This window comes from Salvelinus alpinus, chromosome 30, assembly GCF_045679555.1.
Source record: "Salvelinus alpinus chromosome 30, SLU_Salpinus.1, whole genome shotgun sequence".
NCBI lineage: Eukaryota > Metazoa > Chordata > Actinopteri > Salmoniformes > Salmonidae > Salvelinus > Salvelinus alpinus.
The window spans coordinates 13,795,587-13,818,248 of NC_092115.1; the positions used below are offsets into that span (position 1 = coordinate 13,795,587).

Consider the following 22,662-nt stretch of genomic DNA (forward strand, 5'->3'; position numbering starts at 1 on the left):
CTATTATTCTACAATGAAGAAATTTGTAAAAATAAAGAAAAACCCTTGAATGAGTAGGTGTTCCCTGTTCTAAAACGTTTGACTGGTAGTGTAAATGCCTGTCTCCAAGAGGCGGGTGTTTACAGAACATTTGGTGCTGTCTGATTTGGATGTAAGGGCCTGTCTCCAAGAGGCGGGTGTTTACAGAACATTTGGTGCTGTCTGATTTAGATGTAAGGGCCTGTCTCCAAGAGGCGGGTGTTTACAGAACATTTGGTGCTGTCTGATTTGGATGTAAGGGCCTGTCTCCAAGAGGCGGGTGTTTACAGAACATTTGGTGCTGTCTGATTTGGATGTAAGGGCCTGTCTCCAAGAGGCGGGTGTTTACAGAACATTTGGTGCTGTCTGATTTGGATGTAAGGGCCTGTCTCCAAGAGGCGGGTGTTTACAGAACATTTGGTGCTGTCTGATTTGGATGTAAGGGCCTGTCTCCAAGAGGCGGGTGTTTACAGAACATTTGGTGCTGTCTGATTTGGATGTAAGGGCCTGTTTCCAAGAGGCGGGTGTTTACAGAACATTTGGTGCTGTCTGATTTGGATGTAAGGGCCTGTCTCCAAGAGGCGGGTGTTTACAGAACATTTGGTGCTGTCTGATTTGGATGTAAGGGCCTGTCTCCAAGAGGCGGGTGTTTACAGAACATTTGGTGCTGTCTGATCTGGATGTAAGGGCCTGCTCAGAAGAGGCCATTTAGACATTTTCTCTGCTTCTGTGTTGGTTGGACGGTGTCTCCCTGTTGCAACTTGTACTAAACCGGATAGATTTTTGATTGACTTTACCAACGAGTGCTCTCCTTTGTGTTCACCTGGACATTCCTATTATAATACAAGTATACACATGTTTTTGTCCGATTGTTCTCCATAAGCAGTTGAATCAGTAATTATTATTATTAGAGGAGTGCACTGTGTTGTTTTGGTTAAGGCTGGCATTAACCCTTTGTGTTTTTCCCAGAACTACGGTTACACTCATCTGTCTGCCGGAGACCTGCTGAGGGCTGAACGGAGCCGAGAGGGCTCCGAGTTCGGACAGCTCATCGATAACCACATTAAGGATGGCAAGATAGTCCCCTTCGAGATCACCATTAAATTACTCAAGAAGGTATGCACCAACTCCAGGTACCTATGACTACAGGGTTTGTGTTAACTGTTGACGTTCAGTAAGCTGGCAGTTAGCATTACTATTAGCTTAGATAATATGGAGTAGCACTATACAGTAATGTTGGTCTGAGTACTGAAATAGTCTCTGTCATTGCTCCATAGGCTGAATTAATCCTTGCTTCACCCTTAAAGGGATAGTTCACCCAGTGGGGTCTACAGGTGGTGTGTAATAAATACTTTTTAGACATAAAAATGTCTGACTTCGATTTGGAGAAGAATATCCCTTTAACTTTCAATTTCCTTTGTCCTCAGGCCATGGAGGAGACCAGGAAGTTAGACGAGAAGAAGATCCACTTCCTCATCGACGGCTTCCCCCGAAACGAGGAAAACCTCCAGGGGTGGACCACCATCATGGATGGGGAGGCTGACGTCAAATTTGTGCTTTTCTTCGATTGTAGCAATGAGGTAATAATACAGCTTTGGGGGCAAGAGGAAGGGAAGGGGATGAACAGGAAGGGGCAACATATCAGATATGACACATTTGGAGTACGACTTTTATTTCTGAAAGTTGCCTCCGAGTGTGAATGTCTTTATTGCTTGGCTGACAGTGTAATCTTTATCCTGAGAGCTCTGTTTGTGTTTGTCTACAGGTCTGTATCAACAGATGTGTAGAAAGAGGGAAGAGCAGTGGGCGCACCGATGACAACAGAGCGAGCCTGGAGAAAAGGTAGCGTCCAAACAAATCAAATCAAATTGTATTTGTCACATACACATGGTTAGCAAATGTTAATGGGAGTGTAGCGAAATGCTTGTGCTTCTAGTTCCGACCATGCAGTAATATCTAACAAGTAATCTAACAATTTCACAACAACTACCTTATACACACAAGTGTAAAGGAATGAATAAGAATATATACATAAAAATATATGAATGAGTGATGGCCGAATGGCATAGGCAAGATGCAGTAGATGGTGTAGAGTACAGTATATACATATGAGATGAGTAATGTAGGGTATGGGAACATTATATAAAGTGGCATTGTTTAACGTGGCTAGTGATACATTTATTACATCAAGATGGCAAGATGCAGTAGATGGTATAGAGTACAGTATATACATATGAAATGAGTAATGTAGGGTATGTAAACATTATATAAAGTGGCATTGTGTAAAGTGGCTAGTGATACATTTATTACATACATTTTTCCATTATTAAAGTGATTATTAAAGTTATTAAAGAGTTGAGTCAGTATGTTGGCAGCAGCCACTCAATGTTATTGATGGCTGTTTAACAGTCTGATGGCCTTGAGATAGAAGCTGTTTTTCAGTCTCTCGGTCCCCGCTTTGATGCACCTGTACTGACCTCGCCTTCTGGATGATAGGCGGTGGCTCAGGTGGTTGTTGTCCTTGATGATCTTTTTGGCCATCCTGTGACATCGGGTGGTGTAGGTGTCCTGGAGGGCAGGTAGTTTGCCCCCGGTGATGCGTTGTGCAGACCTCACTACCCTCTGGAGAGCCTTACGGTTATGGGCGGAGCAGTTGCCGTACCAGGCGGTGATACAGAACGACAGGATGCTCTCGATTGTGCATCTGTAAAAGTTTGTGAGTGTTTTTGGTGACAAGCCGAATTTCTTCAGCCCTGCTGCGCCTTCTTCACCACTCTGTCTGTGTGGGTGAACCGTTTCAGTTTGTCCGTGATGTGTACGCCAAGAAACTTAAAACTTTCCTCCCTCTCCACTACTGTCCCGTCGATGTGGATAGGGGGCTGCTCCCTCTGTCTATAGGCTGGGAGCAACAAAATGGAGTCGTGGACAGCTTTTCCCGAAAGGAGGGCGGGGGAGGGCCTTATATGCGTCGTGGAAGTTAGAACAACAATAATCCAGGGTTTTGCCAGCCCGGGTAGCGCAATCAATATGCTGATAGAATTTAGGGAGCCTTGTTTTCAGATTAGCCTTGTTAAAATCCCCAGCTACAATAAATGCAGCCTCAGTATATGTGGTTTCCAGTTTACATAGAGTCGAATTAAGTTATTTCAGGGCCGTCGATGTGTCTGCTTGGGGGGGAATATACATGACTGTGATTATGATCAAAGAGAATTCTCTTGGTAGATAATGCGGTCGGCATTTGATTGTAAGGAATTCTAAGTCAGGTGAACAAAAGGACTTGAGTTCCTGTATGTTGTTATGATCACACCACGTCTCGTTAATCATAAGGCATACACCCCCGCCCTTCTTCTTACCAGAGAGATGCTTGTTTCTGTCGGCGCGATGCGTGAAGAAACCAGGTGGCTGTACCGACTCCGATAGCGTGTCTCGAGTGAGCCATGTTTCCGTGAAACAAAGAACGTTACAGTCTCTGGTGTCTTTCTGGAGGGCAACCCTTGCTCGGATTTCGTCTACCTTGTTGTCAAGAGACTGGACATTGGCGAGTAGTATGCTCGGGAGCTTTCTATGATCACTGACTATTGACCTTTTTAATATGAACTGGACCTCTCAAAAGGAGACACGGCTCTTGCTCATTTAAAAAAATGTGTTCTTATAAAGCGCCATATGTTGAAATAGCTCTGCCATTTCCTGGTTTCTAAAATTCTAATTTCAGTTAATGTGACACAACAAGCAATGTATAGTGTAGAGAATCATCATGCTATCTAAACCGCTGTGAAATATAGTTTCAGTCACCAAAAATATTGTATTTTCAGCAGTTTTAAGGTAATGTACAAAACCGAAAGTAATATGAAGCAAAAACTAAACGAGGTGAAGCATAGAAATATTTCATATAGAACAGATCTACTGTGAATCAGACTTGATTGTAATGAGAATGACAGATCTATAACTCGCATTTCTATCTGAAATCAGTCAGGTTGTATGTAACGGATGTGAAATGGCTAGCTAGTTAGCGGGTACGTGCTAGTAGCATTTCAATCAGTTACGTCACTTGCTCTGAGACTTTAAGTAGGGTTTCCCCTTGCTGTGCAAGGGCCGTGGCCTTTGTGGAGCGATGGGTAACGATGCTTCGTGGGCGACCGTTGTTGATGTGTGCAGAGGGTCCCTGGTTCGCGCCCGAGGTCGGGGCGAGGGGACGTACTAAAGTTATACTGTTACATTGATGCTGTTGACCCGGATCACTGGTTGCTGCGGAAAAGGAGGAGGTTGAAAGGGGGGTGAGTGTAACGGATGTGAAATGGCTAGCTAGTTAGCGGGTACGCGCTAGTAGCATTTCAATCAGTTACGTCACTTGCTCTGAAACCAATATGTAGTGTTGCCCCTTGCTCTGCAAGGGCCGTGGCCTTTGTGGAGCGATGGGTAACGATGCTTCGTGGGCGACCGTTGATGTGTGCAGAAGGTCCCTGGTTCGCGCCCGTGTCGGGGCGAGGGGACGGTTTAAAGTTATACTGTTACATTGATGCTGTTGACCCGGATCACTGGTTGCTGCGGAAAAGGAGGAGGTTGAAAGGGGGGTGAGTGTAACGGATGTGAAATGGCTAGCTAGTTAGCGGGTACGCGCTAGTAGCATTTCAATCAGTTACGTCACTTGCTCTGAGACTTTAAGTAGGGTTTCCCCTTGCTGTGCAAGGGCCGCGGCTTTTGTGGAGCGATGGGTAACGACCGTGCTTCGTGGGCAACCGTTGTTGATGTGTGCAGAGGGTCCCTGGTTCGCGCCCGTGTCGGGGCGAGGGGACGGTGTAAAGTTATACTGTTACATTGGTGCCGTGACCCGGATCACTGGTTGCTGCGGAAAAGGAGGAGGTTGAAAGGGGGGTGAGTGTAACGGATGTGAAATGGCTAGCTAGTTAGCGGGTACGTGCTAGTAGCATTTCAATCAGTTACGTCATTTGCTCTGAGACTTTAAGTAGGGTTTCCCTTTGTTGTGCAAAAGCCGCGGCCCTTGCACAGCAAGGGGAAACCCTACTTAAAGTCTCAGAGCAAGTGACGTAACTGATTGAAATGCTACTAGCGCGTACCCGCTAACTAGCTAGCCATTTCACATCCGTTACAATGTAACAGGGTTGGTTATGTTTCCACTTGCCTCTAAAGAAATGTGTATTTGATGTTCAAGCATTCTTATTGGTTAGTTCAACTCTGATGACAATAAGGGGTGTTGTGATTGGCCCCGCTTGCAGATAGGGGGAGATCGCGAACGTCAGGTCTTCCCAGTATGAAAATGTGATGCGAGGGGTAGGTCACGTTCTGAATACTGTTTTCTATTTTCTATTTTACAATGTGTACAAATTTGCTGTACGTTACTGATTTTATACATGTGTGGTTATATGGTACCTGTTAGGGATTGAGGGGCTTTCTGGGATGTGCTTTGGCATATGATTGCTGTAAATAATTGTGTTAGCTAGCATACACCGATGTCATGGTCACATAAGCCACGGCTAACACAGTTGTCTTCATGCTACAGATTTTGCCATCGACAGCCATCAACACTGTTGAGCCCTGCACAACTAACGTGCTGTTTCCCATTTAATCACAGGTATTTACACATGTTATATTTTGTATTGTATTTTTGTATTTTGTTCGCCCAGTATGAAAATGTGATGCGAGGGATTTTGCCGTCAACAGCATCAATGTAACAGTATAACTTTAAACCGTCCCCTCGCCCCGACACGGGCGCGAACCAGGGACCCTCTGCACACATCAACAACGGTTGCCCACGAAGCACGGTCGTTACCCATCGCTCCACAAAGGCCACGGCTCTTGCACAGCAAGGGGAAACCCTACTTAAAGTCTCAGAGCAAGTGACGTAACTGATTGAAATGCTACTAGCGCGTACCCGCTAACTAGCTAGCCATTTCACATCCGTTACACTCACCCCCCTTTCAACCTCCTCCTTTTCCGCAGCAACCAGTGATCCGGGTCAACAGCATCAATTTAACAGTATAACTTTACACCGTCCCCTCGCCCCAACACGGGCGCGAACCAGGGACCCTCTGCACACATCAACAACGGTCGCCCACGAAGCATCGTTACCCATCGCTCCACAAAGGCCACGGCCCTTGCACAGCAAGGGGAAACCCTACTTAAAGTCTCAGAGCAAGTGACGTAACTGATTGAAATGCTACTAGCGCGTACCCGCTAACTAGCTAGCCATTTCACATCCGTTACATGTACACAACTAGATAATGCACCTTTAATAATAGTGAAAAAACATTGACGGAACATTGCTTTTGAGATTGCGATTTTCAGTCCCGCCTTGACTTACCCTTAAAAGTAATACACCCTGGAGCATGTTTTAGCTTGGCTGTATGTACTTGGGTCTCCTCTGAGTCCTAGGCACTGGTCAGCCCTGTTTCTGAGCCTCCGTTTCCTCCCCTGAAGGATCCAGACCTACCTGCAGTCAACACGGCCCGTCATCTCACTGTATGAGAAACAGGGCAAGGTGCGCACTGTGGATGCCTCGTGCGGTGTGGACAAGGTAAGCAACAGGAGTATACAGCACTGCGCCATTGCAGTCACACATGATGGGCATTTAGAACACACTCAGTAGTACACACTCAGTAGTACACACTCCGTAGTACACACTCCGTAGTATACACTCATTCACTATGATCTTACAATTCAGTATGAATTCCCTCAATCTGAGCTGTTTCTTTCCCTATAAGTTGTCTCTCTGTTCCCTTGTACCCTCCGGAGGGCAATCACACACTTCTGCCCAGGCGATTGCACATGTACAAAAACACAAACACGAATCTGGTTTTCTCTAATCCATCTCTTTCTCTCCCTCTGTTTCAGGTGTTTGCCAATGTCAAAACCATCCTGGACAAGGAGATTTGAAATTCCGCACACTGCCAACAACTACCATTCACAGATACTTTTAGTTGCAGCAACAATATACTTAGTTTATTTCCATTCATTACTTTTTACACTTATAATTTTTTTTGGGGGGGGCCTATTTTTTTGTCAATGCCAAGGTGTGTGTGTGTGTGTGTGTGTGTGTGTGTGTGTGTGTGTGTGTGTGTGTGTGTGTGTGTGTGTGTGTGTGTGTGTGTGTGTGTGTGTGTGTTAGAGTGAATGAGATGCTCTGCTGAAAAACCTTACATGAACCCTCTGAGGGGGTTCACTATGATAGTAGTACACCGACTGACAGGTCTGTCATTTTAGTCGGGGGCCTTTGTATACGGACAAGACTATTAGAATTGCTCTGCTCCGCGAGGTGCTTGTTTTTCTTGTGAAGCAGAGGCATATACAGTATGTTAACAAAATGACATTTTCTGTGATAAAATCTCCGTACATCATTGTCAGCAGTAACCTAGACAAGCACATGCTTTTTTCACAGACCAACCACTTCTCTGGACTAGATAGAGAAGAATCATGAAGAAAAGGACAGACCAAGGGGGAGAGAGAGAGCATCTCTGCTAAATCAATTTAGATAAACACTGTTGTCTTATGGGCTTCCCCTGTATACTAATTAAACATAGAAAACACCTGTCTCATGTTGAAAGAAATATGAACTAAGGTAATGGAGAAACAAGCAACCTTGATTGCAGTAGTACAAATTTGTATATTAAACTGGCATGACAACGATAGTTGGTTACAGCACATACAGTGTTGGACCAGTTCGAAATTTAAACTGGGCTTAGTCCTAAATTTAAACTCTGTTCATCTGTGAGTGCAACACTGCACATTAAATATTATTTGGTGTTCTGCACGTGAAATATTATTTGGTGTTCTGCACATGAAAGATTATTTGGTGTTCTCCAGAATGCTGAAATACTGAGTGTCTTTGTGGTCCCATGTAGGGTGACTGAAAATGTCAAGTCCAATAGATACCTAGTTCTCCATGATCACTTGGCTCTGGCTTTATGCGTCACTACAAAAGTGCACAAAGATCAGCTCTCGACTTAAGTTTTTGTTGTGTGTTATTTGTTTAATCATTGATTACACAACAAAGGAAAAAAGTACCAGTTTTGTTGAATCTGAGTATGTTACCATGTAAAGTGGGAGAAAAAGTTAATGACAGACAAACCAAATATACCTCCCTCTCGTGTCTGTCTGTTTGTACTTCATTTTTCTTTGACAGGTGAATACTTACTGACGGACCCACTCAAACTGATAATTCCACACTCACAGACAGAAGATCACACTATCTCAAGGCTATATCAGTGTCTCGCAACTGTTTGCTGGCGGTCCCTGAGACTCTAATTTGGTCAGTTCTACAGTGCTCTTTAATGTAAGCGGTTCCTGAGGAGAAATGACCATAGCTTGCTGATCCCTGACACAAAAGAGACCATAGCTTTTAAGTCCCTGGTACAAAAAAGGTTTGACAAAGTCTTCCTGGAACAATTAGAATTCTTCCTCACTGAGATTTTGATATCTGTAACGATATTTACGATCTATTTATTTTGTGTCTGCCACAAGCCTTAAACGGTTATTGTGCTGTAAGTGAAAAACTTTGCCATACAGACCAAACTCATGTCACAGAAATCATTCAACATTGTTTACATTCCTTATTATTTCATCCAAGCTTGCTTGTGTGTTATAGTTTAATCTGATGAGAATTTCATTATGCAAGTAAATATATAAACAGCCAGCAGAGTAAGTATTATGTAGCAATGGGCAGTTACACTGTACCTACCCATGTAACTCTACATAGTAGATACTGGTCTGTACAGATAGGAATAACTCCCATGTCAGTCAACCAATGAGCCAGCAGAGGGCAGACTGACATTACTATTGATTGGCTAGAGTTGAGAAATGCCACGTCATCATTCTTACTTTATTAGTTATTTTAGTTTTTAATGTAAATGTCCACTTTTAAAGTGTCACATTCACATACTATTCAGTGAATTAGTTAATTGAATTACATATTGTGATTCCTTGACTCTCTAGCATACCACCACTTCTGTTATTTGTGTTCAAGGAAAATGTCCATTGACTCTGAGTGTTCTTCAAAGAGCACTCATAAACGTGTCATTATTTTTGCTTTTTCAACTGTGTGGCCAAATATTAACAGAATCTATCCAAATGAACTTTATTTAGTCAAAACAAAATGAAAGCAGTGTTGTCTATCTGTAAATGATCAAGGAGGAACCACCCCCCCACCACAGGGATGCTGGCCCATGTTGGCTCAATGCTTCTCACAGCTGTGTCAAGTTGGCTGGATGTCCTTTGGGTGGTGGACCATTCTTGATACACTCGGGAAACTGTTGAGCATGAAAAACCCAGTAACGTTGCAGTTCTTGACACAATCCAGTGCACCTGGCACCTGCTACCATATCCTGTTCAAAGTCACTTCAATTTTTGTCTTGCCTATTCCCTCTCTGAATGTCACACATACACAAATGTCTCAAGGCTTAAAAATCCTTCTTTAACCTGTCTCCTCCCCTTCATCTACACTGATTTAAGTGGATTTAACAAGTGACATAAATAAGGGATCGTAGCTTTCACCTGGATTCACTTGGTCAGTTGTGTTATGGAAAGAGCAGGTGTCCTGAATGTTGTGTACACTCAGTGTGTGTCATTCTGGCTCATACTGTGGTTAATCCTCTGGGGAAGTTGATGGTATTGTATTGTCATCTGATGCCTTTGAGTGTGTCATTCTATGGTAGATGCAAACCTACACTGACTATAAGACCATGATATGATTATGGGATAGAAGATAGTAATTAGTGTTGTGATGTTATGTGCATTTTCACATTGACAAATGATACAAAGAGACAAATGTATGTTTTCACAATACATTCCTTTATTTCTATTTCACATAAAGCTCTGCAGTTTACAAAGACAAATGTTGATAACATTCCTGAGGACTTGTAGCTTGAGACCTGGTGTACTTACAGCTTGTGGGCTTGAGACAAAAAGCGGACAAAACAAATACAGTACAAAGTGCTGACGTGGGACATTGCGCTAATGAACAGAAAATCTGACAACTCAGTGTAAAGCACCTTGAATACATTGCGTATGCATGTATATGTATCCGTCGAATAATATATTATTTTGACCAAACGACAGATTCAATGACAAACTTTCACTAGGTAGAAAGACATAAAAAGCGTCTGTACCTTAGTAATGCAGACATATACTCTGCCAGCAGAGGGAAATCTGGGTAGGTAGTACATTATATATTCACAATAATAAGATGAGAAACTACAAAGAACTGGGTAATATATTATGTAATGTCCAGCTGAACATGCCGCCATATACTATCTATAACAGAACTGTACCAATGTAACAGTGTTTCTCAATATGAATGAAAATGTGTCGTACAGTTTTCTAGAAGACTACTGTCCTTCAACTGAAAACATTCAGGAAAAAAGTCATACTTAACTGAAAACATTAAGAAAACATTATTACCCGATAAGAATTCATATTACAAAATTCAAATTTTCAAAATGTATATTCCAATGCAGGAAATTTCACAAGAACTTAAAACACATTAACATTTATACACAGTACATACTAGATTTATATACAAACATACAGTAAAAGGGCTATAAGCGATATGAAATATTCACATTTGGAGGAAACCTGTCTGCCAGTGCCAACAAACACAACAATCACTGACAGCGTGGTACTATGACAACGTGTTCCTAAAACAACGTAAAATTGCCAGCAAATCACACTCCATCGTCCCAGTGTCCATTTAGCAGGCCTTGGCCAAGCCAACGAGCATGTCCGTGTTCGCCCGGCGGTACTGAGCCTTGGTGTTGGTGACCGCGCCGTGCTTCTGACGGAGATGCAGCCTCAACTGGCTCTTGTGGCGAAAGTGAAGGTCACATTTCTCGCACTGGGGAAGAAAAAGAACAAATGCAATGAGTCACTAATTGAATCAAACTGCCTCTCAATGGGTTCATTCATACATTAAACGCAGGATTAGCAGGAGGACAAAGGCTATAGCCACTATGCATTTAAGCTGAGGCCCTGGGTACTCAGTTTAGGCTATTGATAGGCAGTCACAGGAAGCCAGGAATGGGATTAGAGGAAGCAGTCCAAATTAACCAGATACACACTGGGCCATGTGAAGGGAAAGACAAGGCGCTTACGTGGTATGGCTTTTCTCCTGTGTGGATCCGTAAGTGGCTCTTGAGGGTCTGAAGATGGCGGAAGTGCGTCCCACAGATCTCACAGGGATAAGGCTTCTCCCCTGTATGGATCAGCACATGGGCCCGGAGGTGAGCTACCTAGGAACAAAATACATAATTATATATGAATGATATTTGTCCTTCATGAGTGAATGACAGCTCATAGCGGTTTCCTCACCTGTACAAAGCAAGCGCCACACGTTTCACACTTGTACGGCTTCTCTCCCGAGTGGATGCGGGTGTGGGTCTTGAGGTTGGCCGGCCGGTTGAACTGAGCGCCGCAGATGTTACAGCGGTATGGTTTCTCTCCTGGAATTACAAGAGGCATAAAGAAACCATGACACTGATGCCACACAGAACCCTGTAAATACACTGTTCTTAGTCATACGAATCCCACATCTGACAACACAATGACCTTATTAGTTTGACAGGACAGATATGAGTTAAGATGTAACAGAAGTCTTACCAGTGTGGACAGTCTTGTGGCTGGCGAGGTTCCCTTTGTAACGGAATGCAGCTTGGCATCGGTCACACTTGTATGGCTTATCAGCATGGACCTGGAGCATGTGGCCTTTCAAGGAGTCCGCTTCCGCAAACTTTCCGTCGCACTCGTTGCAGAAGTAGGAACCATTCTCTGCAACGGAAACATTGAGATTTAGTCATTGAAAAGTGTAACAGCATGAATGTAACTATACTGTGTCAATGTTTATTGCATCGGCCCCACTCATTGAAACACACTACTCACCACCGCTTGAGTCGGAGTACTCAGAGTGCAGCTCATTGGTGTCCTCCCCCGTGTAGGACCCAGGGGAGCGGGAACACACCTCCAGGTGCTGAGGGGCGTCCGTACCACAGGAGGAGCATCTCTGCTGGCTAATGCTGCGATGGCTGGCCTGTGGCACAAGGATCTCTTCCCAATGCTCATTGACCATCTCTCCAGTCTGGAGCTCTTCAACAGGTCCCTCTGATCCACTGGTCCTGTAGCGGCCCTGTGGAGGGGAGCAGTCCCCAGCCTCAACACTCCCTACCTGGGACTCGTCCTCCTTCTCCCCAGAGGTCTGGTTCATAACGATAAACTTGTACTTCTTCCAGTTGCGGGCCTTGGGCTCCTGGGAGCAGCCGGATGGCTGGGTCAGGGCCGGGGCTGCGTTCCTGCTGCAGCCACTGGACTCAGTGGGGGAGTTGGGTTGGCAGTCAGAACGGAGAGGGCTCTGAGGACTGCAGATCACCCCTTTGGTGCAGCCTGGGGACAGGCTGAGGGAGCTGGGCTGTGGGTGCTGGTTCCTGTCCTCCTCCATGGGGGAGGCCCCTCTGTGTTCAGGCCCCTGGAGGCCCCCAAGTGGCCCCGACTGACGGCTGGAGCAGGGGAGAGGGCAGATGGTCATAACTGAGGAGGATGAGGAGTCGGATGACAAAGGGTGGTGGATGATGGTGGTCTCTGTGCGATTCACGGTAGAGCAGAGTTTCTTAGAGATGGTGACCCCTTTGGGAATGTCACTGATATTGCAGGCATCTGACATTTTTATGATGGGGATGTGTTTTCCGTGGACGTGGTGGGAGCTACCTGAAGCATTGATACCACTGAATACACTGGGGCAGTAGCTCCTCCAGTCTCTGAGGGGAGATATGGATGTGTGGCTGGGGCTGGTCGCCACCCTATCCAGAACCCTGAAAGCAGGGAGGTCCTGAGAGAGATGCATCGGGCTGGCCAGTACCTCCTCTCTCTGCAGACTCACAGACTGCTCTCTAAAAGGGCAGAAGTAAGGAACAGCAACCATTTAGTTCCAAACTGATACTATTCAGATGTGAATAAGAAAGATAGGGCCTGGAAATATTCCCAGAACTGACCAGGAAAGGTTCCAGGCACTAGTAGGCTACAGACCAAGTATAAATAGATGAGCAATTATGCATTTTTTCCATACCTGGACTTGATGAACCTGCGACAGGTGTCCACCACATGTTCCATCTGAAGGTAGGAGGCTGTGTTCATGGTAACCAGAACCAGGCTGTCCTTCAGGGTCAGAGTGGAGGTGTACATGAAGTCCAGCAGGATGGCAAAACCATCAGGGTCAACTTCGGGGTCCAGGCTGATGGCACTCAGGTTACTCTTCAGGGGGTCCGTGAAGATGGAGTAAAAAAGTCCACTATCAAAAAAATAAAAATAATATGATTATGCCCCTTCTCTCACAATGACAATCCTATAGCACAAGAAGGATGATTGGCCTAAAAACTGGTAGTTGGTCTTGAACGTACCTGCAGGCCACGAGGACCGTCTTGTGAGCGCAGAAGTGCTGACCGTCAATCTGGATAGTGACATCCGTCAGGATATTTCTACTGCGGAGGCGGTTGAAGTTGAGCAGAACATCACCGGCATGACGGGTAAATTGAATGCAGCCATCTGCCAATGAGGCCATGGTGTCAGAATCTGATGAAACATGGGAAATACCTTGTAAATTATAGACAATCTGCCTAACACAGATTGTGAGAGTTGCAGGATGATATTAACATAAATTAAGCAAAGCTGTTGCTTTTGATTTGATTTAAATATATAATATTCTATATATGAGGACATAGCACCATCATTCTATTCCCATTGAAGTTGGCAGGTCAGAAATATTTCCTCAATAGGTAGCACCATTTCAAAGTCCAACAAAGTACAAATAATTTGGGGAAAGTGGACCACGTTTCTGCGAGTGAGGCTACAGACTGATATTACTAACCATGTCAACTATAGGGTATAGGCATTGAACTGATGTTCATAACATAGTGACAGGCCATGATTGTTGTGGCCAGTGGGAAAATAGACTTGTACAGGCTACAGTGAACAAGTTAGGCTATTTGTTGGTGCACATAGCAGGTTACATATTGCTTTTAGACCTACCAAAAACAATAAGCTTAAAAATAAAATATTTGTACTTTTATAAATTGTGAGTTTTACTCTACTGCAAATGTTTTACTATAGGCTACATTACTTAGAAACAGTTTGAGAAAAACACGTTTAAAACCAATTTCATCCATTAATAGCCCGTAATAACATCTGCTAAACACGTGTATGTAACCAATCAAATTTGATTGGTATTCGGTTATGACCGATTTGCTTTTGGCATATATCCAAGCCCACGAATACAGGCGGCACCTCAAGAGGAGCCCGAGTTTCGCGCTTGGAACGTGTCTCGCATTGAGTACATTCCGTCTTGGGTGCGCACAGATTAGGTTGCTTCTAAATAGGCTTCCTGCTTTTCGATAGGTCTAGAAGTGGAAAGCCACCTTGTTTAACCCATGACATTTCACACTGGTTAGAACCAATTTATTTTTACCTTGAAAAGAGAACTAAAAAAAATGGAATATGGGAAAGTAGACCTATGCGTAAATTAGGGTGTAGGATTTTAGGAGTTTCAAATCCATGTGCACATAGGCCTAAACATTGCACAGAGGCTCCCTATGTTTAGTACAAAATTAGTAGGCAGTTATTGATTATAACGTTCCATAAAAACATATCAAGAATGTACATCTGCGTCAACATATTGTTAGACTTAGTTTTTGACTCACTACGATCGTTAACGTTTTCGACAGTTTAGCAGTAATCTACCACCGAAGTGAAACCACCATAAGAGAGGAAAACAGTGCGCAAAGCTGAAAAGTAGTACGCAGTGATCTAACCAGACTGGCTCGCCCTGTTGCGCTACTTTTCTTGCTATTCGTTTAGTGATATTTAACGACTATTACAGATAAATACTTTTTGAGAATATTAAATTCATACTACCCGGAAAAATTACTTTTGATTAACTATATAACCCAAAGGTAATCTTTCTGTACAGTAGGATAGGCTGTAAACCAACTCCACATTAAGACTAATATATTATCTCGCGATAATATCTATATATTCGATAAACCAACATGATCAAAAGGTGAGAGCATAGGCAATGAAAATATATATAGTTTCGCAATGAAAGACGAACTTCCGAGTAAATTTCTCAGATACATGCTGCTTAAGCAGAGGAGATACTAAACTACCTGCCCATGCATCAAGCATAAACATCAGCAAGAAGTCTAGTAACTGCAGTCTAAGAAACCCCACTGTTCACAAAACGAAAGAAAACAAAAGTATTTTTAAGTATTTAAATTTGATCAATAAAGCCAATGCGCCACAACGCATGTCTACCACTACTATAACTTCTGGTATAATACTGTCAAATAATGGGGGGAAAAAATCACCTTGTAAAACTTTCCTGGAAACTTCGTGCATCACCAGTTCTGAGAATGCCGTTCTAAGAAACTCAAGGGCTTAATTCTCGGAATTCTACCAGAGGGCCATACCATTACCAAAAGACTGAGGGTGGTACATGATGTTGTGGGTTTCGTTTTATCGTCATTACAGGAAATATATTTGGATATTCAATTTAGACAGTAAATTACACATAATATACTATTGATTTAGATTCGAAAATAAACGGTGATATGGATTTGAACTATGACAACTATTTTATTCTTGCTCTATTCTCCCTCTAAAGTGGAACTGTCGAAATACAAGGTCACCTGACCATTATGTAGACCTCGAAGAATTTGAGCTCGTTCACGAGGCTAGACACGAGCACGGCCTGCGCATGAGCATTTGATCTATAAATCAGGCGATAGGTGGCTTGTAGTTAGATACTTCTTTTTGCTTTTACGCGTAATCCTACCACTAATAATTGTGGCCGAACATCGTCAGACCTGACTTTGTTGACTTCGTCACGTTCAGCTATCGACCTGGGATTCCAACATTTTTTCCGTGCGCTTTTGTGTGAAAGTGCGAGTGATTACATTCATTTTTGTATTTTGGGGGACTCAATAATGAACGTTATAATCGTTGATGGTTCCGCACGCTAGACTTTGAAAATAGCAAAGCACCACAGTGGCAAACAATGTCAAACGTTGTAAGTTAATTGGACTCTGTGTTTATAGTAATAGTTAATAGTAAGCGCAGCCAACAATCTGTTGTGAAGAATTGCCTTTACAGAAATCTCCACCTAAAGGCGTGCGTAAAACTCTTGCGCAAGAGCTCCAACGGCAGCAATGGTTTATGTGCTATAGTAATGCGCACGGCTCTGTGTGATTTATCTATTTATTAAATTGTATCAATTTGTAATACACATGTTGGAATGGATTTACACTTAATCCCGGTTATTTACTGATACTTTTACATGAGTTGTTGACATTATCCCCTTGCACCCTCAGTCAATCAAGAGATAGGGACACAAATATTAAATCATCCCTTTAAAGGACAATAGCCTGTCCAGTAGGCAGCTTGAACCACTAAATGAGGTGTGAACTTTCGCCTGTGTTTATGCTATTTCATTTATTCAACTCAGTGGAAGCTGCTAAGGGGAGGACGGCTCATAGTAATGCCTGGAATGGAGTCAATTGAATGGTATCAACATCATGGAAACCACGTTTGATACCATTCCATTGACACAATTCCAGCCATTATTATTAGCCGTCCTCTCCTCAGCAGCCTCCACTGATTGAACTTGAGTAGCCTAACCTATTAAGGTGCCAGGCAAAATGTTAACAAAGGTGATATTCTCATTGTGTAGCCCCCATTGTAGTGAACCTTACTTGCTTGAAATCACTGTTTAGTAAGCTACAATATATACTTGAAATGAAGTAACATTGTGAGTGAGTGAGTGAGTGAGTGAGTGAGTGAGTCTGACTTTCAGATAGCACCTAATGCTGATTCAGAAGCTTCGCTCTTCGCAATATTATTTTTCTTCTCTGATGTTTCTTGTTGATGTGGAGCAGCCATGATTCTTACAGCAATGTTTTCTCTCTAAATCAGCTCTTTGACACCACATCCTCTAGATAAATCTTCAAATCTTCACATGTATGACAACAGCAGCAACCACTGTGGCTTTTAGATCACGTTTGTCTAACTCAGTTGTCATTTTGAAATGTGTTAACTTTATTAGTAATGAAAGCCTTATTACATTTTTAGTTGAACAACATGCATTATGACACATTGTGACATAATAATAAAAGGGGGGGGAGGGGGGAGTACAATAATGTTTATTGTAAAGTAAATGCTTGTTGTAAAGTTGTGCTTATTGGTATTTGTTAAGTAAAATACTAAAATCAATCTATTCGGATAAGCAAATATCCTAATAATAGGAAAATATTGACATATTTGTATACATTAAATTCAATATAATTAATACATGAAATAATACATGGCCAATCCAAACATCCCAATATAAGATACTTACATACAATACAATAGTGCTTTTTTAATCATATATTTATGCTGTCCGTTTAAGCCACTATTGCCTCACTCCAGAATCTCAGAGATTTCATTTTTGGTCAAATGGAGAGAAACGAAGGCCAAAGGGATTCCGAACATGCTTCCTCATTCTTTAAAACAGAGCTAATTCAAGAAGCCATATGGCACTGATGCAATTCTAGCTATGAGTTCTAAAACATTTGGGAAAAGCACTCTCTGGGTTGTCAATTTGATCTGCATTCTAATCTATATTATGATTCATGAGTAGGCTAATCTAGGAGGGAGTGTGGTAACTAACCTGGGCAAGTTTGGCAAAAGAATCACAATGATGTGTCTGAGATGGTAGAGGAAATGGTATAGCCATGTAAAAGGTTCATTTCATAATAGTTACATAATGATGATTCTTGTTTCTTATTAAAATAAACATTATTACTTACCATATCCTATCTGTAATTAAAGGGATAGTTCACTCAAATTACAAAATTACATATTGGTTTCCTTACCCTGTAAGCAGTCTATGGACAAGGTACAGCAATCCATGCTTTGGTTTAGTGTCCCTGGCACTGTTTCCAGATGCTAATGTTTTAGCATTTGTGGCACAAAACCCATTCAAGTCATGGGACTGATAGTAGCATTTTTCGCTCATCATGTTCAAATCCTCTATAAGTGACTAAGTGAACTTGTTGAGCTTCACAATCAATTTGAGCAAGTAACAGCAAAATATTAATTGTTACTACATACTTGCTTAGTTAATAACAAACACCAGCTGAAATGTTAAATGAAATGCTACTCTGTACGTAATAAGCCAAGGGATTAAAACAATACTATTTTAATTAAAGCATTTTGAAGTGGGAACATCTCCTCCAGCTGTTCTCAATCCTACATACTTAAACAAAAGGTAAAGAGGTTTAGGCGACTACGGTAACTGATTGTTCTATTTCTAGGACGTGATGTCCCCTCCATAGGCCTATGTTGTCCTCGCTTATCTTTAGTGGTTGAAACATCATGTGGTTTAATCATCTTAGCAGCATTCTTTCGAGACTTTGGTGTAATTGAACACGGGCAAGAAGAAACCCATACATACACAGCTTGTGGTAAATACTTACTCAAGCAAAAGACCAATAGTCAGGGTTTGTGAGGTTTCAAAGTCCCATTGGTGTGTAGTTGTTTTGTCTTCCTCCCACACACCACAGTGACAGCGAGGCAGCCATCTTTCCTGAGAGCTGCAAGATGAACATGCACCAGAACTGTTGATCTTCTGGCCTCTTCCATTCCTATATCAGAGTAGGAGCTAAACCTTCATGTACAGAGAGTCAGGCCAATGAAAAATACACTTGAAGTTAAACGTATGCAAGAGACTAATTGATTTAGTCTCAGACAACATAAGAGGAATCAGTCAATGTCAAGTGTGAAAAACGTATTTTTCTTAATGCTCATCAAAGTAGGGCAACTGGACAGCTGAAAATATGCAGTTTCCTGTATCTTGAAATAAATTATTGTTGGTGTTGTTTAGTGTCCATTTGAGGCATGATGTAAGAGGGTTGTAACACTGTTGGTATGTAAAAAACATTGGCAGTTCAAAAGAGAAGCATGTTAAAGGATGAGGCTAGTTTTGTCTGCCACTAACCACATATCTTCTATCACAATGCAGGAAACATCTCATCATGACGTTACATCATGTATATTATGTTCATAAATATAGAATATACAATGTGTTTATAATGCTCTTTTATGGTCATGGACTTAGTGTAGTTTAGACGAGACAAAGTCTTTCTAAATTGGTTGTGACGTCAAGGAGAATGTTCAAACACTTCAAGGTCAAAGGTTCAGATTGACAAAAACACAAGGCAGCAATAAGATGTTAACAAAAAATGAGCATACTATATATTTTAAAACAAAATTCCATAGGCCCATCTCTGTTTTGATGATATGAAAATGTATAATTCTCTATAGACATTGTTGAGGGAGGCAAACACAATATTGCGAGTGGTGTATTTACCAGATTGATATGTCAAGACTTATAAGCTCATTCGGAAAGTATTCAGACCAAATTACTTTTCCCACATTTTGTTACGTTAAATCCTTATTCTAAAATATATATATTTTTAAATCCTCATCAATCTACACACAATTTTTGGAAATGTTTGCAAATGTATAAAAAATAAAAATACCGTATTTACATAAGTATTGCGACCATTTGCTATGAGACTCGAAATTGAGCTCAGGTGCATCCTGTTTCCATTGATCGTCCTTGAGATGTTTCTAAAACTTAATTGTGCCACCGGTGGTAAATTCTATTGATTGGACATGATTTAGAAAGGCACACGCCTATCTATATAAGGCCCCACAGTTGACAGTGCATGTCAGAGCAAAAACCAAGCCATGAGGTTGAAGGAATTGTCCCTAGATCTCCGAGACAGGATTGTGTCGAGGCACAGATCTGGGGAATGGTACCAAAACATTTCTGCAGCATTGAAGGTCCCCAAGAACACAGTGGCCTACATCATTCTTAAATGGAAGAAGTTTGGAACCACCAAGACTCTTCCTAGAGCTGACCACCTAGCCAAACTGAGCAATCAGGGGAGAAGGGCCTTGGTCAGGGAGGTGACCAAGAACCGATGGTCACTCTGACAGAGCTCCAGAGTTCCTTTGTGGAGATGGGAGAACCTTCTAGAAGGACAACCATCTCTGCAACACTCCACCAATCAGGCCTTTATGGTAGAGTGGCCAGATGGAAGCCACTCCTCAATAAAAGGCACATGACAGCCCACTTGTAGTTTGCCAAAGGCACCTAAAGACTCTCAGAACATGAGAAACAAGATTCTCTGAAACAAGATTGAACTCTTTGGCTTGAATGCCAAGCGTCACATCTGGAGGAAACCTGACACCACCCCTAAGGTGAAGAATGGTGGTGGCATCATCATGCTGTGGGGATGTTTTTCAGCGGCAGGGACTGTGAGACTAGTCAGGATTGAGGGAAAGAAGAACGACGTAGAGTACAGAGAGATCCTTGATGAAAACCTGCTCTAGAGTGCTCAGGACCTCAGACTGAGGTGAAGGTTCAACTTCCAACAGGACAACAACCCTAAGCACACAGCCAAGACAACGCAGGAGTGGCTTTGTGACAAGTCTCTGAATGTCCTTGAGTGGCCCAGCCAGAGCCCGGACTTGAACATCTCTGGAGAGACTTGAAAATAGCTGTGCATCAACACTCCCCATCCAACCTGACAGAGCTTGAGAGGATCTGCATAGAAGAATGGGAGAAACTCCCCAAATACAGGTGTGCCAAGCTTGTAGCGTCATACCCAAGAAGACTTGAGGCTGTAATTGCTGGCAAAGGTGCTTCAACAAAGTACTGAGTAAAGGGTCTGAACACTTATGTAAATGTGATATTTCAGTTTATTTTTATATTTGCTAAAATATTTTTTAAAACAGTTTTTGCTTTGTCATTATGGGGTATTGTGTGTAGATTGTTGAGGGGAAAAAAACAATTTAATCCACCTTAGAATGTAACGTAACAAAATGTGGAAAAAGTTAAGAGGTCTGAATACTTTTTGAATGCACTGTATAGTCTGTTGTGTTGGTCTGAAAGTATATTTGTTTGAAACCAGTTTGAGCTCTGCGAAAGAGCTTCCCTGCTCCACCCTTGAACTGTAGATATTTGAAAGTATCTACATGCCCCATCTCACAAACTTTACCTAGGTGCATAGTTACCTGACAGGGGTCAAAGGTCATGTTTGCAAAACACCCGCTCATTCATTACGGATAGTGTGAAGGTAAATAAGTCCAAAGCTTCAGAGCAATGATTCTGATGACAGAATTATTGCATACATTTGAAAGTGATATGTTGTTAAATTCGCTCGATAAAAAACCCCCTCATGAATCCTCAAAGTAGGTCAGATTTTTTTCCTTTTTTCTTGGTAATGCTTCTTCTTTTTCTTCTTCTTCTTTTACAGAACTTTGTGTATCAGGTAGTTACTTAGAAATTACATGACCTAATATTGCATTGTAATTACATTTTGGTTTCTTTGAGATAAGCATATACATTTGAGTTTGAGGTAAGTACCAGAACGTATACATTGTTACCATGGTAATAACAATTAAGTACCAGCTTAAAACCCCCTAGAGTCTATTGTGTCAATCTAGTAAAAAAATTAAGTGGTTAAAATTGTGTAAAAATATATTTACATATTTCCTGAGCTTTCTTATATCTCCTAGCTATAGGGCAGATACTTCAAAACCTTATTATTTATGATTTAAGAATTAAACTGAGCTGTAAAATAATGCTTTACCATTAAAAGACAGAAAGCTGGGCATTTACAATAACAATAATAATAATAATACAGAGCAACAGGCACACAAAAAATGTACATGATAGTGTATCATTACGTAATGCAGAATGCCAAGAGAGGCAAAGGCCTTTTTAAATATTGCATAAGGTTTCATGTTCAACTGTCTTTAACAGTTACTATAGCCATTACAAAGATATGGTAAAGACAAATTATATTTATTCATGATAAGCCCTATGCAATCTATATGGATTTAACTTGAACCTGCATTGATCGTGTCCTCAGGAGATCTACAGACAGGCATTCATTTGATATATAGGAGGGTAAAACCACACTGTATATCTCCATGTGTGCACATGTCATGTGAAATGCCACGCCTATAGGCTCTGCATACCTGTGGAGCGTTCACATATTGCCTCAAGGTGATTAAGTGTTCTCCTGTGGTTAAGAAACTGTTTGAGCCGCTGTAATAGTTCATCTATTTCAACTTGTTGTTTTGAAGAATATGACCTAGAAATGTCTTAAATAATAGCTGAGTACAACTTTCTTGGCTTATCATAACCCCCCTCCCCCTCAAATAACAACAACAGATGTATTTGCAGGCATGTGAAATATTGTTAAATTATTAACCTCTCTGGGATAGGGAGCAGTATTTTCACGTCCGGATGAAAAGCGTGCCCAAAGTAAACTGCCTGCTACTCAGGCCCAGAAGCTAGGATATGCATATTATTAGTAGATTTTGATAGAAAACACTCTGAAGTTTCTAAAACTGTTTGAATGATGTTTGATTTGGCAGAACTGATTTGGCAGGCAAAACCCCGAGCACAATCCATCCAGGGAATTTTCTTTTTGAGGTCAATCTGTTTTCCATTAGTTTTCTATGGCAAGCCCGTTTTAATAGAAATATGCTTGCAGTTCCTATGGCTTCCACTGGATATGAACAGTTTTTAGAAATTGGTTG

General features: G+C 42.0%; 2 protein-coding genes across 6 annotated transcripts in view; one reads left to right on the forward strand and one right to left on the reverse strand.

Moving 5' to 3' along the window:
* LOC139560308 (UMP-CMP kinase-like) overlaps positions 1–8,124 on the forward strand; it is a 64,391-nt gene extending 56,267 nt beyond the window's left edge. For 2 of the 4 annotated variants that reach the window (XM_071376963.1, XM_071376962.1), the window contains exons 2-7: positions 988–1,134; positions 1,446–1,598; positions 1,784–1,860; positions 5,537–5,608; positions 6,454–6,550; positions 6,868–8,124. In XM_071376963.1, the coding sequence (XP_071233064.1) occupies positions 988–1,134; positions 1,446–1,598; positions 1,784–1,860; positions 5,537–5,608; positions 6,454–6,550; positions 6,868–6,909 (588 nt within the window). In that variant the 3' untranslated portion in view covers positions 6,910–8,124. The remainder of the gene's footprint in view (positions 1–987; positions 1,135–1,445; positions 1,599–1,783; positions 1,861–5,536; positions 5,609–6,453; positions 6,551–6,867) is intronic. The other 2 variants (XM_071376961.1, XM_071376964.1) reach the window with 1 other exon arrangement.
* Positions 8,125–9,798: 1,674 nt separating this feature from the next.
* Positions 9,799–15,451, reverse strand: LOC139560306 (B-cell lymphoma 6 protein-like). 2 transcript variants are annotated; one of them, XM_071376956.1, is made up of 8 exons: positions 15,372–15,451; positions 13,410–13,581; positions 13,079–13,300; positions 11,902–12,902; positions 11,623–11,790; positions 11,335–11,465; positions 11,118–11,255; positions 9,799–10,861 (listed from the first exon to the last, which is right to left on the reverse strand). In XM_071376956.1, exons 1-8 carry the CDS (start codon positions 15,400–15,402, stop codon positions 10,718–10,720), a joined length of 2,007 nt encoding a protein of 668 aa, XP_071233057.1. In that variant the 5' UTR covers positions 15,403–15,451; the 3' UTR covers positions 9,799–10,717. The 2 variants fall into 2 exon arrangements, 1 of the variants encoding a protein (XP_071233057.1); XR_011671907.1 differs by having other exon boundaries at positions 10,722–10,861; positions 11,118–11,251.
* Between the last annotated feature and the right edge of the window lie 7,211 nt (positions 15,452–22,662).

What these genes read in the sequence shown, in the direction of transcription:
- LOC139560306 (XM_071376956.1), bottom strand. Translation starts at nt 15,402, where the DNA reads ATGCACGAAGTTTCCAGGAAAGTTTTACAAG. An exon ending in TTCCAGGAAAGTTTTACAAG is followed by an intron (nt 13,582 to 15,371) that starts GTGATTTTTTCC and finishes ATGTTTCATCAG; the next exon opens with ATTCTGACACCATGGCCTCA. An exon ending in ACGGTCCTCGTGGCCTGCAG is followed by an intron (nt 13,301 to 13,409) that starts GTACGTTCAAGA and finishes TTTTTTTGATAG; the next exon opens with TGGACTTTTTTACTCCATCT.